The 15,491-nt window shown below is 34.2% G+C and overlaps 1 protein-coding gene across 22 annotated transcripts in view; it reads right to left on the reverse strand.

Annotated features, from left to right (window-relative positions):
• Positions 1-15,491, reverse strand: part of OSBPL8 (oxysterol binding protein like 8) — a 220,619-nt gene that overhangs the window by 26,260 nt on the left and 178,868 nt on the right. For all 22 annotated transcript variants that reach the window (XM_077952327.1, XM_077952326.1, XM_077952324.1 and 19 more), the window contains 6 exon segments: positions 14,129-14,366; positions 13,355-13,539; positions 10,326-10,407; positions 9,923-10,021; positions 8,017-8,113; positions 2,215-2,313 (listed from right to left, as the gene is read on the reverse strand). In XM_077952327.1, the coding sequence (XP_077808453.1) occupies positions 2,215-2,313; positions 8,017-8,113; positions 9,923-10,021; positions 10,326-10,407; positions 13,355-13,539; positions 14,129-14,366 (800 nt within the window).

Raw genomic sequence — 15,491 nt, forward strand, 5'->3', positions numbered from 1 at the left:
AAAACTACAGAATAAGTTCTGTGTTTAAAAGCTGGGGAAACTCTAGGTTTAACAAAGCTAAACAGGTTGTGTATGTGCTGTTGGTCTAAGATGTTAAGGCAGCCTTTAACATGCAACGTACAATATTATCTTTTGAGAGGGGAACAGACTATGTAATGTTTCTCATACTTATTTGGCTATGGAACTCTTATTTTACAAAACAATTTGTGAGGCTAGTGACTTGGGGGAACATACCTTAGAAAACATACAGGGTGAAACAGCTTATAAAAATCATTTCATATGCTCAGTCACAAGCGGTTATAACTTCTTTTCTTTTTCCATGCATTGCTATAAAAAATTTTCCCTATTGTTAGCTAAGTATGGGCACGGATATCTACATGGAACATAATTTTATTTTTTCTAAATGATAGAAAATTTAAATATATTTGTTCTTATCAATTCATAAAGATATTTCACTCCATGCTTACTTCAAGCTCTAAGAATAATCTAGACTCAGGCCGTAAGTTAGCCTCTTTTGTACATGCTGGGTTGGGCTTCAATAAGATTCAACCCTCCCAGGTTTCTCAACTGTGAAATAAGGCCATATCAAATAATTCCTTTTAAATTATACTTTAAGTTCTGGGATACATATGCAGAACGTGCAGCTTCGTTACATAGGTATACATGTGTCATGGTGGTTTGCTGCACCTATCAACCCATCATCTACATCAGGTATTTCTCCTAATGCTATCCCTCCCCTTGCCCCCCACCTCCCGACAGGTCCCAGTGTATGATGTTCCCCTCCCTGTGCCCATGTGTTCTCACTGTTCAACTTCCACTTATGAGTGAGATCACGTGGTGGCTGATTTTCTGTTTCTGTGTTAGTTTGCGGAGAATGATGGTTTCCAGCTTCATCCATGTCCCTGCAAAGGACTTAAACTCATCCTTTTTTATGGATGCAAACTCTTCTATGGTATGTATGTGTCACATTTTCTTTATCCAGTTTATCACTGATGGGCATTTGGGTTGGTTCCAAGTCTTTGCTACTGTGAATAGTGCTGCAATAAACATACATGTGCATGTGTCTTTATAGAATAATTTATAACCCTTTGGGTATATACCCAGTAATGGGATTGCTGGGTCAAATGGTATTTCTAACTCTAGATCCTTGAGGGATTGCCACACTGTCTTCCACAATGGTTGAACTAATTTACACTCCCACCAACAGTGTAAAAGTGTTCCTATTTCTCCACATCCTCTCCAACATCTGTTATTTCCTGACATTTTAATGATCACCATTCTAACTGGCATGAGATGGTGTCTCATTGTGGTTTGATTTGCATTTCTCTAATGACCAGTGATAATGAGCTTTTTTTGAAAAGTGTCTGTTCGTATCCTTTGCCCACTTTTCATACTGAATAATTTCTATGTTCCCAAAATAGAGGATAATTACCAAAAAAGTTATTTTTAAGATTTTAAGAAACCGGTTGGAAGGGAGGATACACATCATGACCACACTAAACTGATGCAAAACAGTTGAAAGTTCAGAATGCAGAGGTAAACCACCTGGGTTCAGATCCTGACTTGCTGCATTTTAGCTGTGTGACCTCAGGCATATTAAGCCTCCTTGTGCTTCATTTTTCCTCTTCTATAAAAAGGGAATAATAATATTTCTATTTTATAGGAGCTGCTGAAATGATTAAATAAATGCATTGAATAGTTGGGTGCCTAGTATGTTGTAATGTCGTACATGACAATTATTATGTAACACCCTTATCTGTATTTTAAATAATGGGTCAAAAAGCATAATACATTAAGAAATTGCCAAATGAGGGTGAGAAAAATCTTTTAAAAACTTGGTACACTAAAAAATAGTAAATTAAAATTTTCAAAAAGCATGCAAAAAGAAGAAAATCATCTTTACAGATTCTGAAATAACAGTTTTGTCAAATTTGAAAATTTGCACATCAGGTAAGTGCAAAGAAATTTAATTATGATAAGTCAGTCTCTTCTGACTAAAGTATACATCACAAAAAGGTCCATTACAGGTGAATTAATTCACCACAGAAATATTCAGCAAATGATAGCAATAATCTTAAATATCTGTAAACCAAGGATGCTTTCAAACAAAATATAAGTCTGACTCCATCAATCACAAAGCATAACAAATCACAGCTACATACATTTACTTAAAAGGAAAGCTTAATATCTAACTCATGTATAGAAAATATTTACCTTTACAATGAGCATATGGCATTGTCATTACATAATCTTCACCTCTATTCAAGAAAGTTAACCGTGCTTCTCCCTCTAATATTGCAGATAATGAGTTTCCTGAAATAAAATGTTGTTTATTAAATTTCACAAAACATATTCAACCAATTCAAAACAAACAAAATATATTTAGAACACCTACTAGACATCTACAGTGGAAAGTCTTAAAAATGTCTCAATCTCAATGTGCCCAAACATGTATTCATTACCTTATATCCAAAACATATTTCATCCTTGTTCTCATTTTTACATAATGACTACTTTTAAAAGATACAGTTACGTGCTTTTTTATAATTAAAAAAAATTTTTTTTTGAGATGGAGTGTCTCACTCTGTTGCCCAGGCTGGAGTGCAGTGGAGTGATCGTGACTCACTGCAATCTCCACCACCAGGGTTGAGCAATTCTCCTGTCTTAGCCTCCCGAGTGGCTGTGATTACAGGCGTGTACCACCACGCCCAGCTAATTTTTATATTTGCAGTAGAGACAGGGTTTCCCCATGTTGGCCAGGCTGGTTTTAACTCCTGACCTTGGGTAATCTGCCCGCCTCAGCCTCCCAAAGTGCTGGGATTACAGGCATGAGGCACTGCACCCGGCCTATTTTATGAGAGTTATAAGAAAATGAGAAAACATGGAGAATACTTAATATTAATAAAACACTGTTTCGCCGAATAGCCTAATTTTCTTTTTTGAATAAAACTATTATTTTTTAGCTGTAAGTCACATTACTTTACAAATCTCAAGCTTTAAATGCTTATAATTGATATAATAATCCTATAGACAATTTAGAAAAATAAAAAATATAAAGCACCAAAATATAGTCAACAATAAAATACTATGGTAATTTCTTCTAAGTTTTCTCATGTATGCATTTTCTCTCCTTCTATTCTCAGTTTTACTTAAGTATAAATTTACATATAGTAACTAACCCATTTTAAGTGTGAAATTCGAGTTTTGGAAATTGCAGAGTGATATAACCACCACCACAATCAAGATACAGAACTTCCCATTATCCCCAAAAAGTTCCTCCTTGCCCCTGAGCAGTCAATCCTTTCCCTCAGCCCCAGGAAACCACTGGTCCATTTTAAATCACTGGCTTTACCTATTCTAGAATTCTGTACAGATGGCATTATAGAAGATGTAGCTTGCTATGTTTTACTTCCTTCAATTAGCACAATGTCTTTCAGGTTCACCCACATTGTTGTATAAGAATTCTATTCCTTTTTATTGTTAGTTAGCATTCTGTAGTTGTGACATTTCCTTACTAGTTGATGGTCCTTAAGTTGTGTTTAGTCCTGGATTATTATGAATAATGTTGTGTATACTTAAGAATATTTATGTACAAGTCTTTATGTAGCCATCTATTTTCATTTTTTCATGGGTAAATACCTAGGAGTGGAATTTCTGAGTTTACGGTACATGCATGTTTAACTCTGGACAATCATTTCTCCCACGTCAAAAAACATTTGACCATGTGTACAGGTCTACATCTGAACTCTATTCCATTCCATTAATTTATATATCTACCATTACATCAATTCCACACTGTAATGATTACCTTAGCCTTATACTAAAATGAGGCAGTGAAAGACCTCTTGTTCTTTTTCAAAATTGTTTGGCTGTTTTGGGTCCTTGGCTTTTCAAAGTAATTTTAGAGTCAACTTGCCAATATCTTCAAAAAAGCCTGCCAAGATTATGATTAGGATTGCATTGAGTCTATGGCTCAATTAATGGAGCTCTATTATCTTAATATTAAATATCTCAATATATAAACATAGTCTATCTATCCATTTATTTGGATCTTCTTTAATTTTCCTCAGCGATGTTTTAGTCTTCAGTATATAGGACTTACATCTTTTATTAAATTTATTTTTAAATATATTATTTGGATGCTATTATAATTGGAGTTGTTTTTAAATTTCATTCTGAGCCAGGCATGGTGATGTGTGCCTGTAATCCCAGCTACTCAGGAGGCTGAGATGAGAGGATCCCTCATAGTAAGACACTGTCTCAAAAAAAAAAAAAAAAAAAATATATATATATATATATACACACTTCTGCAAGTATTCATTTCTAGTATATAGAAATATGACTAATTTTTCTATTTTGACCATGCATCTTGAGACCTTACTAAATTCACTTATTAGTTATATGAGCTTTTTTTGTATATTCTTGAAGATTTTCTATATAATCTGGTATATAAACGGCTTATCTTCCTCCTTTCAATCAGTATGCTATTTTTCCCTTTAATTTGCCTACTGCATTGGCTAGGACCTCTAATACAATTATGTATAGAAGTAATGAGAGTAAACATCCTTGCCTTGCTCTTGATCTTAGGTAGAAATTATTCAGTTTTCACCCTAAAAGTATGAAGTTGGCTATGTATTTTTCATAGATGCCTTTAATCTAGTCCTAGTTTCTTGAGGACTAAGAAATAAATAGGTGTTGAATTCTGTCAAATCATTTTTCCGTATCTATTGAAATCATACTTTTCTTCTCTGTTATTCTATTAATATGGTAAATTACATTTTTATCAGATGATAAACCAACCTTGTATTCCCGAGACAAAATCCATTTCATCATATTATTCTTTTAATATATTGATCATGATACTTTTACTTATATGTATATGTCCATATATTATTCTTCCTATATGTTGATTTGTTACTACTTAAGAATTTTTGCATGTATGTTCATAAAGGATATTAGATCTGTAGTTTATTTTCTTGTAATCTCTGGTTTGGGGATCAGGATAATCTTGGCCTCATAAAATGATCTGAGGACTGTTTTTTCTTCTATTTTCTGCCAAAAATTGTGTAGAACTGTTATTTCTGCCTTAAATCTTTAGAAGAACTCAAGACATCTGGGCCTGGAGTATATCCTTGAAGAAAGATTTTAAATTACTAAATCAATTTATCTGATATAAGAGTATTACAATTTTACACCACTACTTGGGTCAGCCGTGGTAATTCGTATCTCTTAAGAAAATCTGCCCATTTCAAATTTCTGTCTCTTTTAATTCTGTTTTTGCTTCATATTGAAGTTCTATGCTTAGGTACATAGGCATTTATGATTATTATGTTATCCTGAAGAACTGAACCTTTTTATTTCATTATGAAATGTTCTTTATCTCTATTAACATGTTTTTGTCTTGAAATCTATTTTATTAATATACTCACTCAACTCTACTTGTACTTAATACTTGCATAGTTTAGCTTTTAACTTTTACTTTCCATTTACTTTCTTTTTTTTTTTTTCCTTTCTTGAGACAGAATCTTGCTCTTGTTGCCCAGGCTGGAGTGCAGTGGTATGATCTCAGCTCACAGCAACCTCTGCTTCCCGGGTTCAAGTGATTCTCCTGCCTCAGCACTCCGAGTAGCTGGGATTACAGGTGTATACCACCATGCCCAGCTAATTTTTGTATTTTTAGTAGAGACAGGCTACATTTTGGCCTGGCTAGTATGGAACTCCTGACCTCAGGTGATTCACCCACCTTGGTCTCTCAAAGTGCTGGTATTACAGGACTGAGCCACCATGCTCGGCCTACTTTCCACTTACTTTCAACCTATTTGTGTGTCTACATTTAAGGTATGTTGGTCCTTGCTGTTTTAGCTAATCTGATAATCACTGTCTTATGAGATTATTTGGGCCATTAAGACTGATACAATCATATTATTGGGTTTTGGTCTATCATTTTGCTATGTGTTTTCTATCTGTCCCCTCTGATTTTTGTTCCTTGATTGGGCTTTCCTGTTTCTTTTATAAATTATTTAAACTATTGTTTAAAATTTTCAAATAATTTCATTTTAATTTTCTTACTGACTTTTTGCCTATACCTTTTGGTGGTGATTTTTCTTCGTGTGTGTTTGCTCTAGTGTAGGGCTTCTCAATGGTAGCATTCCTGACATTTAGGGGACCGGATAATTATTTGTTGTAGGGAGTTATCCTGTGCATTGTAGGATGTTTAGCAGCATTTCTGGCATCTACCTACTGGATCTCCTAACTGTGAGAACCCAAAATGTCTTCAGACATTGCCAAATGTCTCCTGAGGAGAACCACTGCTTTAGGGATTACAATATTTATCTTCAAAATGTCACAGTTGGCTGGGTGCAGTGGCTCATGCTTGTAATCCCAGCACTTTGGGAGGCTGAGGCGGGTGGATCACTTGAGGGCAGGAGTTCAAGACCAGCCTGACCAACATGGTGAAAACCCATCTCTACTAAAAATACAAAAATTCGCTGGGCGTGGTGGTGGGTACCTGTAATCCCAGGTACTAGGGAGGCTGAGGCAGGAGAATTGCTTGAACCCGGGAGGCAGAGGTTGCAGTGAGTCGAGATTGTGCCATTGTACTCACTTACAGTTAATCTTTTACCACTTTATATAGAAAAGAAAATTTTACTACTTCTAGGTCCATTCTCTTCCAGGCTTATATACTACAGTTACGTGTGTTAAATCTGCATATGTTATAAAACTCACAAGATAATGCTGACATTTCTGTTTTGAACAGTTACATGTATTAAAAGGAAAAAATAAGAAAAAATGTCTTTTGAATTTACCTATAGGTTAACCAATTCTGACAATCTTAAATTCATTCTAGATTTAATAGACTCTTTCAAATTATAAAGGAACAGATAGCTCTGATGTATATAAATTGTACCATAACACAGAAAAAAGGCCCACTGATGAAGTAATCCCAGAAAGCAAGCTATGCACCTTGTACTCAATAAAAATTTCTATAAAGTTAGAACACACACTCAGAAAAGCCATTTATACTATAGTCAGGGTAGAAGAATGGAGGGATGAAAGGTGAAGTAGGTAAGAAATATATCAAATATAAAATACATATAAACTTAAGGGGGAAAAAAAAAAACAAGCAATCACCATCTTAAACAAAACAAGGTTAAAAAAACAAAACAAAAAAACCCCCAAAACCAAATGAAAACAAACATCAAGGGAAATAAAAGATACCTTGAAGAAATATAACACATACCAGGTTCCTGATCAAAAACTACTCTTAGATATCCCTGTGGCAGACTTAACTATGGCTCACCACATGCTCAGGTAACCAAACCTTGGATTTCTGTTTACATACTTTATTTTTCCTTTTTTATCATAATAATTTTTTTCACTCAGGTTTAAAATTCTTTGGTTGAAATTTAATTGTTCTTCATTTAAACATTTTAAAACACTATATAAAAGCATTTTAAGGTTATATATGTTTTACTGGTATATAGCTTTGGCAATGATTTGTTTGAACTGTCAAAGTTTTTGTATTAATGTTTCCTACTATAACCTTTTCTCTATTTTCCCTTGTACTTTGCAAACAGTTTTTTTTGGTATGTTATTTAGTCCAAAGTTAAATATATTTACCGATTGACCCTGGGCCAGGTCTCCTAAACATACTTGAATTCTTCCTCTCTGTTCAAAGACTACAATAGAAAGACTGATCCCTTAGATACACTGAGATGAAACACAAAAAACTGGTCAGACTAAAGGCAAAAGAAATACTTTATGCACTAAAGGGCTATAATGGGCAATCATTCTGTCTTTTCATAAGTGATGTTTATGATATATTTACATATATGTGATGAATACATAAGCCACACCTTTATGAGTGGGCAGAAAAAAGCCATTATTCAAGGAAAGATGATATTTAAAATGACAAACTCCATGTTGCAAATAGCCCATGACACTTACTAAATAAAAGCTCACCGGAAAATAATACCTCCCAGGAATGGGTGCAAGTTGGGACAGGGGGAAACTCACCATAAAACTTGGACTTAGCCAGGATACTACCACTAAGACAAAATCCATCTTTTCGATTACTAACATAAAAGGCAGATATTGGTGGATGATGGGACACCTATTAAACACAAGAAAAAACATGCATATATAAAATATAAAAACATGTTTATATAAAGTATAAAAAGATAAGCATATTATTGTGCCATTATCAAAAGTTCAAGTCTTATAATGAGTAAGAAAAAACATTTAATAAGCAGTAAAATTAAATATTGATGGTTATAGTAACCAGCTTCCTGTCTCCTAGTAAGACCTACACTCCTGGTATTCACATAAGCCCCTCTTATATTGTACTGAAATTGGTTTGTGTGGAAGTGATACTATGTAATTTCTGAAATTAGGTTACAAAGCACCTTCCACGTTGGGGGCTCTCTCTGCCGATCTCTCAATCATTAGTTCTGAAAAGCCATCTTTGAGATTGTGAAAAACCCTATAGAGAGGCCTATGTGATGAGGAACTGAGTTCTTCTGTCAACAGTCATGTGATGAACCTGGACATGAATCTTCCTGTCCAGTCAAGCCTGTAGATGACTGCAAAGCTGGCTGACAGTTTGACTGCAAGCTCATTAGAAATCCTGAGCCGGAACCACCCAGCTAAGCAGATCTCGGACTCCTGAACCTCATCATATGAAATAATAAATACTGCTTTAACCCATTCAGTTTTGGCAGTAATTTTTTAGACAGCAATTGATAACTAATATAGTGATTAGTCTTCATAGGGATTACTGAATGACTATAAGAAACAAAAATAAAAAACACGTTATTTAATAATCTAATGCCTTCAACAATATATTTACCTCTTATGTTCTCTTACATGAGACAAACTAAAATCAGCATCTCAAGCTTCTTAATTTCATGAAGAATTAAATCATTGACTTTTAAAAAATTTAATATAGATGAGTGGTTTTGACTTGAGGGGGTTATCAAAACCTCTAGAAGAAGGTTTTCCAAAGAATACACGGTCTTCTCATTCTCCTTACACTCAAAGTGAGAATTACCATAAAAAGGAGCCACTGTTATTGAAAGAGAATGTCATATTCCTCAAGTTTATGCAGACAGAAGACTGAAAGTCATGATTATGGATGTATATGAGTTCAAATTAATGAAAGTTTAAAAACTAAAATATTTTCTGTCTGTATACAACAAAAAGAGAGGTATCACAGGGGAGAAGAGGGAGTTAAAGAAGCTAACAATTCAATTAGGAAAATAAATATTCTGTAAAAAGGTAAATGATACGAATGTTAAAATAATAGCTTAATGGATAATCACAAAAACAATACAGAAGTTTGAGAAGGGAAAAATCACTGGGAGCTGCAGTCATTTGGATCATGAAGGATAAGTGAGTCAGGGTTTGTTTTGATAAAGAATAGCTAAGAAGAAATACTGGAGTGGGAGAATTAAATTTAAAAATGAGGTAAGAAAGTGTGAGATCAGGTTACCTAGTCATGAACTGCACAGGTTTGACTACTGTGGAGAACTAGAAAGGTATTAATTTGAGATAAATTTGGAAAAGATATAGAGGACTTTGAATGCCAGACAAATGAATGCCACACCACTGAATAATTCTGAGCATGATCAAAAGTTGCTTTGGAAATACGAGTTCGGCCAAAAAATAAACATTAAAAAAAGGGCAGGGGGTATAGCAAAGGAAAAATAAATATTTATTTTTGGTCAAAGGATTCCATGAGTGTAATAATAATACCTATGAATATGACATTTAGTAGTATTTAATACTAAAAGGTTAAATGTTTACCAAATGTGCACAAGTAAGAAAGGCTAAATAATAGTGAGTTTACTGAGTAAATATTTTCTATAAAAATATTCCAGTAACTTCCAGATAAGTTTTGTTTCCATACATGCATTTCTAATACCTGTTCAGCAATATAAAAAGTTTTGCTGTTTGTTCTGGGATGAATCCATAAACAACGAAAAGTCTCACCAAGTATAGGATTATAAGGTTTCTTCAGTCCCTGGTTTAAAAAAAAAATGCAATTTCAAATTACAAATACAAAGGATTCAAAATAGCTTAAACTAGTCAAAATGGGTTTAACTGTACCATGTGGGAACCATCCTTATAAAATTTCAGAGTAAATAAAATTTACATTAAATAAAATTAAACGACTTCAATCATAATACAGGTCTAAATCATCAGGTATTCTGCAATTTTGCTAAGTCAAAGAAGCCCAGTAATGTAATTGTTAACAATCTATAGATTACATAAAATATAAAGCACTCATAAAACACTAAAGACAATAAAATACAAACAAACATTACCTTTGGCTTTTTATAGAATCCTGACAAATACCATTTCACTACTTTCTTCAAACGGAAATAAGGATTTTCTTCAAGAGCAGCCCTAAAACACAAAATGGTAAACAAAAATTTTATAAAATAAATCACAAATTCTCTCTCACATTTATTAACTAATAACCGAGTATGAAATATGATTGGAAAACATAATTCTTATTTTAAATGGATGACAAAACAAGCATGTAATCAATTTTCAACCATGTAAATCCATTTCTGTTTTTCTTAACCTGGTCACATTTTCCCACTCTTTGGTACACTGCCCGGGTCTTCGCTAAAGTAGATTTTGGAAACTCTCCAAACCAAGGTTTCTGAATTGGGATTCTGCAGAACCTGAGATGTTGTTAGTGGCTCTGTGAAAATTGTGATTGAAAAAAATAAAAATGGATTTTGGATTCATGCACTGTGTGATTTCTAGCATTTGCAATGATAGGCAGTGGCCAAGCAGCCTCATTAACAATTCTGATAGAAGTCTTCAGCCTCATATGTCAGTGAAGGACTAATGTTTACTTGGTTGAGTCCATTCTCAGTTGTTGATGTTAGAGTAGATCAATGGTAACTGGTGGGTGCTGTAGTGCATGTAGGGGAGGACATACGTTGACGTTAGCCTCTTTTGTGCAAAGTACTTATCTAAATATAGGATTTTATGGGTATGCAGTCCTTAGTACAAAACACAGAAGTTTCAAATTACAAATATGAAGCAGAGTCAAAATAATTAAATCAATACAGAAGGTTTTAACCTATTTTTATTCTTCAACCTGCTCTTGTGTACTATCAACTGATTTTCCAGAATAAAAACTCAACCAGAATAATGGATAATCAAAGAGTAATTTTCACTTTAAAGAAGTTTGTAGGAGCCATGACTCAGCTGCCCCCCATACAATTCTGCTGTTGTTGTAATCATTGCAAAAACCTGATTGTGTATGTCTGAAGTAAATTTTACTGAGAAGTTGTTTTTGTTATTGTTGTTTTCTGTTTGTAATGTAGTTACTATACCCTTATTTACAAAAAGGCATTTATGTTTCACAAGCATGTCTGACAGTCCAATGTGGTGATTTTTTAAAAAATGAGATGTGAGACAGAAGAGCACAGACCTAGGCTTATTGACAATTGTGCTAAGTTGAAAGCTTGTGTTTTTCTGGAGTAGCAACCCTCTGATTGCTCTCTGTCCATCTTGGTTTAAATTCCCTTATTCTGCAATTTTATTTTAAAATTAAATATATATAGTTCAAAAGTCAAAGCAATATAAAGAGGTACACATGTCTTGTTACTGCCCCATCTCTCCACACTGTTCCTACTTACCTTCTATAGGTAACTTTTAAAAAAAGTTTACTTCTAAGTTTTCTTTAGGCATAAACAAGCATATATAAATAAACAGTCCTGTTTTTCTTCAAAAAGGTTTGCAAACTATACATACTCTTCTGTACACCTTGCTTTTTTCACACACAATTCTGGAGGTCCCTCCAGATCAGTTTATGGAATTCTTCCTTATATGGGTGGATGTGTCACATATTATTTAATCAGTACACTGTGCTGGACACTGGAGTTATATCTAATGTTTTATTATTACAAACACTGCTGCAACGATCTTGTGTATATGCCATTCTGTATATGTGGCATTATATCTGTAGGAGTTATTCCCAGAAGTGAGATTAGTGTATCAAATGATGAATGCATCTATACTTTTGGTAAATACTGCCAGATTACCTTCAGGGTGCTGTGCTAGTCTGCACTGCGCATGGTAGTGCATGATCACCCCTGGTTGCCAACACAACCTTGGCAACAGTGTGTAATGCCAGAAAAGTACAATCTTTCTATTTGGGACAGGGGGCATCTCTCAAGATCTTGTGATTCACAGGAATTTGCCTTATATTCTGAGAGAAATGAATTTCCAGACAGATAAAAGTGCAGAAGATATTAGAACTAGGATATAAAAGATTTTTGACTTTTTGTCAATGTGATGGAAAAACAACAATAACTTACTATAATTCAAATGTACATTTTCCTTATTTTGCATGAGGTTTTTACATGTTTAAGGACTGTTCCTATTTCTTCATTTTCCAACTGCCCGGTAATTTCTTCCACTCCTTTTTCTATAGGTTTCCTTTTCTATAGAATCATTTTCATTCAAATTTTAAAAGCTTTTTTTAGGGAGGTTAAGCATTTTGTCTATGATGAAATTTGCAAAAATTTCCCAGTTTATCGATTATCTTTTGACTCAGCTTATTATTTTTTTCAATGTTCGCTCATGAAATTTATAGACAGAAACTAGTATCGATAAAGATTCTAAAAATCAGGTCACAGGGCCAGATATCAGTGGCATAGAAAGCACAGTGCCTTGAAACACTATTATTGGTAGAATACGGGCATCAGGTAAGTAAGAATTGGAAGCATGGACATAAAGTTGCTGTTCCTTGCAAAGTTTACTGGTTTTCCAAGAAATTGCTGGGACAGAGGTGGACAGCACCTCCTCTGCCTCCTTTAGGTGTGCCTTCTTCAAAATTACACTCAGGATCAGCTGGCAGCTTCAGAAGCAAAGAAAAGAAGGATTTGTTCCAAAAGCTAGCAACTGGCACGGCATTTTAGTTCTGGTAAGCCATACATACCTCACAAGCATGCAGACAGGTAAGTATGAGCAAAAACAGAGGCCCCAGGATGGGACTGAACAAGGGCTTTCATAGAGGAGAACAAATGATGCCAATCACCTCTCTCTGTGTTAGGTTAGTGAACTGAGGTTAAGGAGCCTATAACACCAGTGTTCAGTAAAGGGTAGAATTCTTGTTTTCCTCAAGCTTATGATATCTCAATTTCACTTCATAAACGGTAACATTATAGCAAAGTATTAAATATGCTTCTTACTAAGAAGTGGTAGAGAACACAGAGTGATGTATCATTAGAGCCTGATTTTGGAAAGGAATGATAATTGAAAATAGTACTCTTGACAGCTTCTAAAATCATGAAGTATTGTCTATTTTAAGAAATAAGAATCTACTTACTCAGAGAGGAAATCTGCATGATAGTAGTAATCTGAAAGTTTATCCAGGAAAGAACGGGGTTCCAAAATAAATGTAGGCAGAACCACCTTGGATAGGTCCATGCCAGGACGGACTTGTTTCAATAGTGTCCAGATAAGGCTTTTGTTTTCTTCAGACACAGTTTCTGTTTGAGAAGCCTCACCTGCCTTTATCAATTAATGAAAATTACCAAAACATTACATTTATTTCAGACAGATATGTAAACAAGCCAGCTAATGTTGAAAATATGAATTCTTTTCAGGACTACTCCAAGCATTCTTTAAATGTGGAAACAAAAAGTAATAAAATCTATAGCTATAAAACTTAGGTAAAAAGGGTAGCTGAAAAAGACATCAAAGTGAACAATATATACAAGAGATCCAGTAGAAAAATATTATAGCCTATTATTTTACACTGCATTTACTTCCATGATGCACTGGCAATAACAAAGTTATAAACTCATGCTTCCTTGCAACTTACTTTGCACTGGCAATGACATCAAGCAATATCCTACTTCAAAATCAAGCTTGAAGAAAATGTAAACTTTAAATTTAATGGAATATATTGGTATTTATGTGAGTATTTGTGTTTAGTTGTTTGTAAATCCTAATATATTTCATATGTGTGCAACTTTTAAAATATCACATTCTATCACAGAAAAATAGGCAATAGATGAAGCAAATAATATCTTCAATTTCATTTAACAACTCCCAAGAATATGAAAATTCAGAATCTCTAAAAATAACAGACTTCTACCTCTCCAAGTTCTTCATGGCTCTGTTCGGTGTAGGTAGTCTCCTTTAAAGGCTCAACAGGCTCGGGTTCGATATATGAGTCATCTTGTCTTTCTGATGTATCTGTGTCACTTTCTTCACTTTTCCCCATCACTTCATTGTCAGACTCATCATGTTCTTGATCATTTTCTTTATCAGATTTATCAGAATACATATCTTGGTCCTTAAAATGTTGTCGTTCAATTTCACTATCATTTAACCTTAAGGGAAAGAATTTTTAGGAGGAAGAATAAAGGATGTTAACAATGCTCAATTCATAAATAAAAATTATATACAACATTTATTGAGAATTTACTATGTGCCAGACAGTGTTCTAAGTGTTTTATATAGTGTTAATTCACTTAATCTTCAAAATAACCCTATGAGATAGGTAATATTATTATTCGCATTTTACAGATTAGTAAACAGAGGCATAGAAAAGTTAAAAACCTGGAGAAATGTGAAAAGATGATACTCTGAGCTCTTTGCCTCTCTACCAATTGGGACTAAAATCTTCCAAAACCAAAATTTTAGACTTCTTGCTAGATATTTTTCTTAGTTTTTCAAACAGCAACACTTCCATCAATCTCACTGTCACCTATGGTATGAAGAAAAAATGCAGGTCCAGATAATCCGATTCTCAACTGAACTCAAATAAATTATGACTTTCCACCCGTATATGGAGGTTTCCAAAGTCACCTCATGAGCCCAAGAAAAAGATATGAAAATGGTAAATGGTAAACAATTATATTAAATTCTATCCGTCTGAAAGGTTTAATCCTGAGCAAAAATCCAGAGAATTAAAAATGAAAATTTCAGCTGAAGGAAATGAACCTATGGACTAAAATCAAGTAAGTTTTGCTGAATCTACCCTATTCTCACTTAAAGTGATTAGGGTAAATAGTCTGTACAAAAAGGGGAAAGTCTTGGAAAGAGGTTCCAACAAATACCCATTCCTCTGTCAGTAGCCCACCCCATTCCATCCTATCTCACTCAGGCACCAGGTATTTGGGATTAAGATAAAGCTCCATATTGTAGGTCTGCAAAGAAATAAGATAAAAGGTCAGGTAATGGAGATTTTCAAGAGAGTGGGGAAAAAAAGAAAAAAAAACCCAAAAAACCTGGGCAACATAGTGAGACTATGTCTCAATAAATAAATAAATAAATAAATAAATAAATAAGCAAGCCAGCTCAGTGTGGTAATACAGGTCTGTAGTTCTAGCTACTGGGGAGGTTGAGACTGGAAGATCAGCTTGAGCCCAGGAGTTCCAGGTTACAGTGAGCTATGACTGTGTCACTGCACTGCAGCCTGGGCAACAGAGTGAGACCCTGGCTCTAAACATTTT

The sequence above is a fragment of the Macaca mulatta genome, chromosome 11 (genome assembly GCF_049350105.2).
Source record: "Macaca mulatta isolate MMU2019108-1 chromosome 11, T2T-MMU8v2.0, whole genome shotgun sequence".
In the NCBI taxonomy this organism is placed as follows: domain Eukaryota; kingdom Metazoa; phylum Chordata; class Mammalia; order Primates; family Cercopithecidae; genus Macaca; species Macaca mulatta.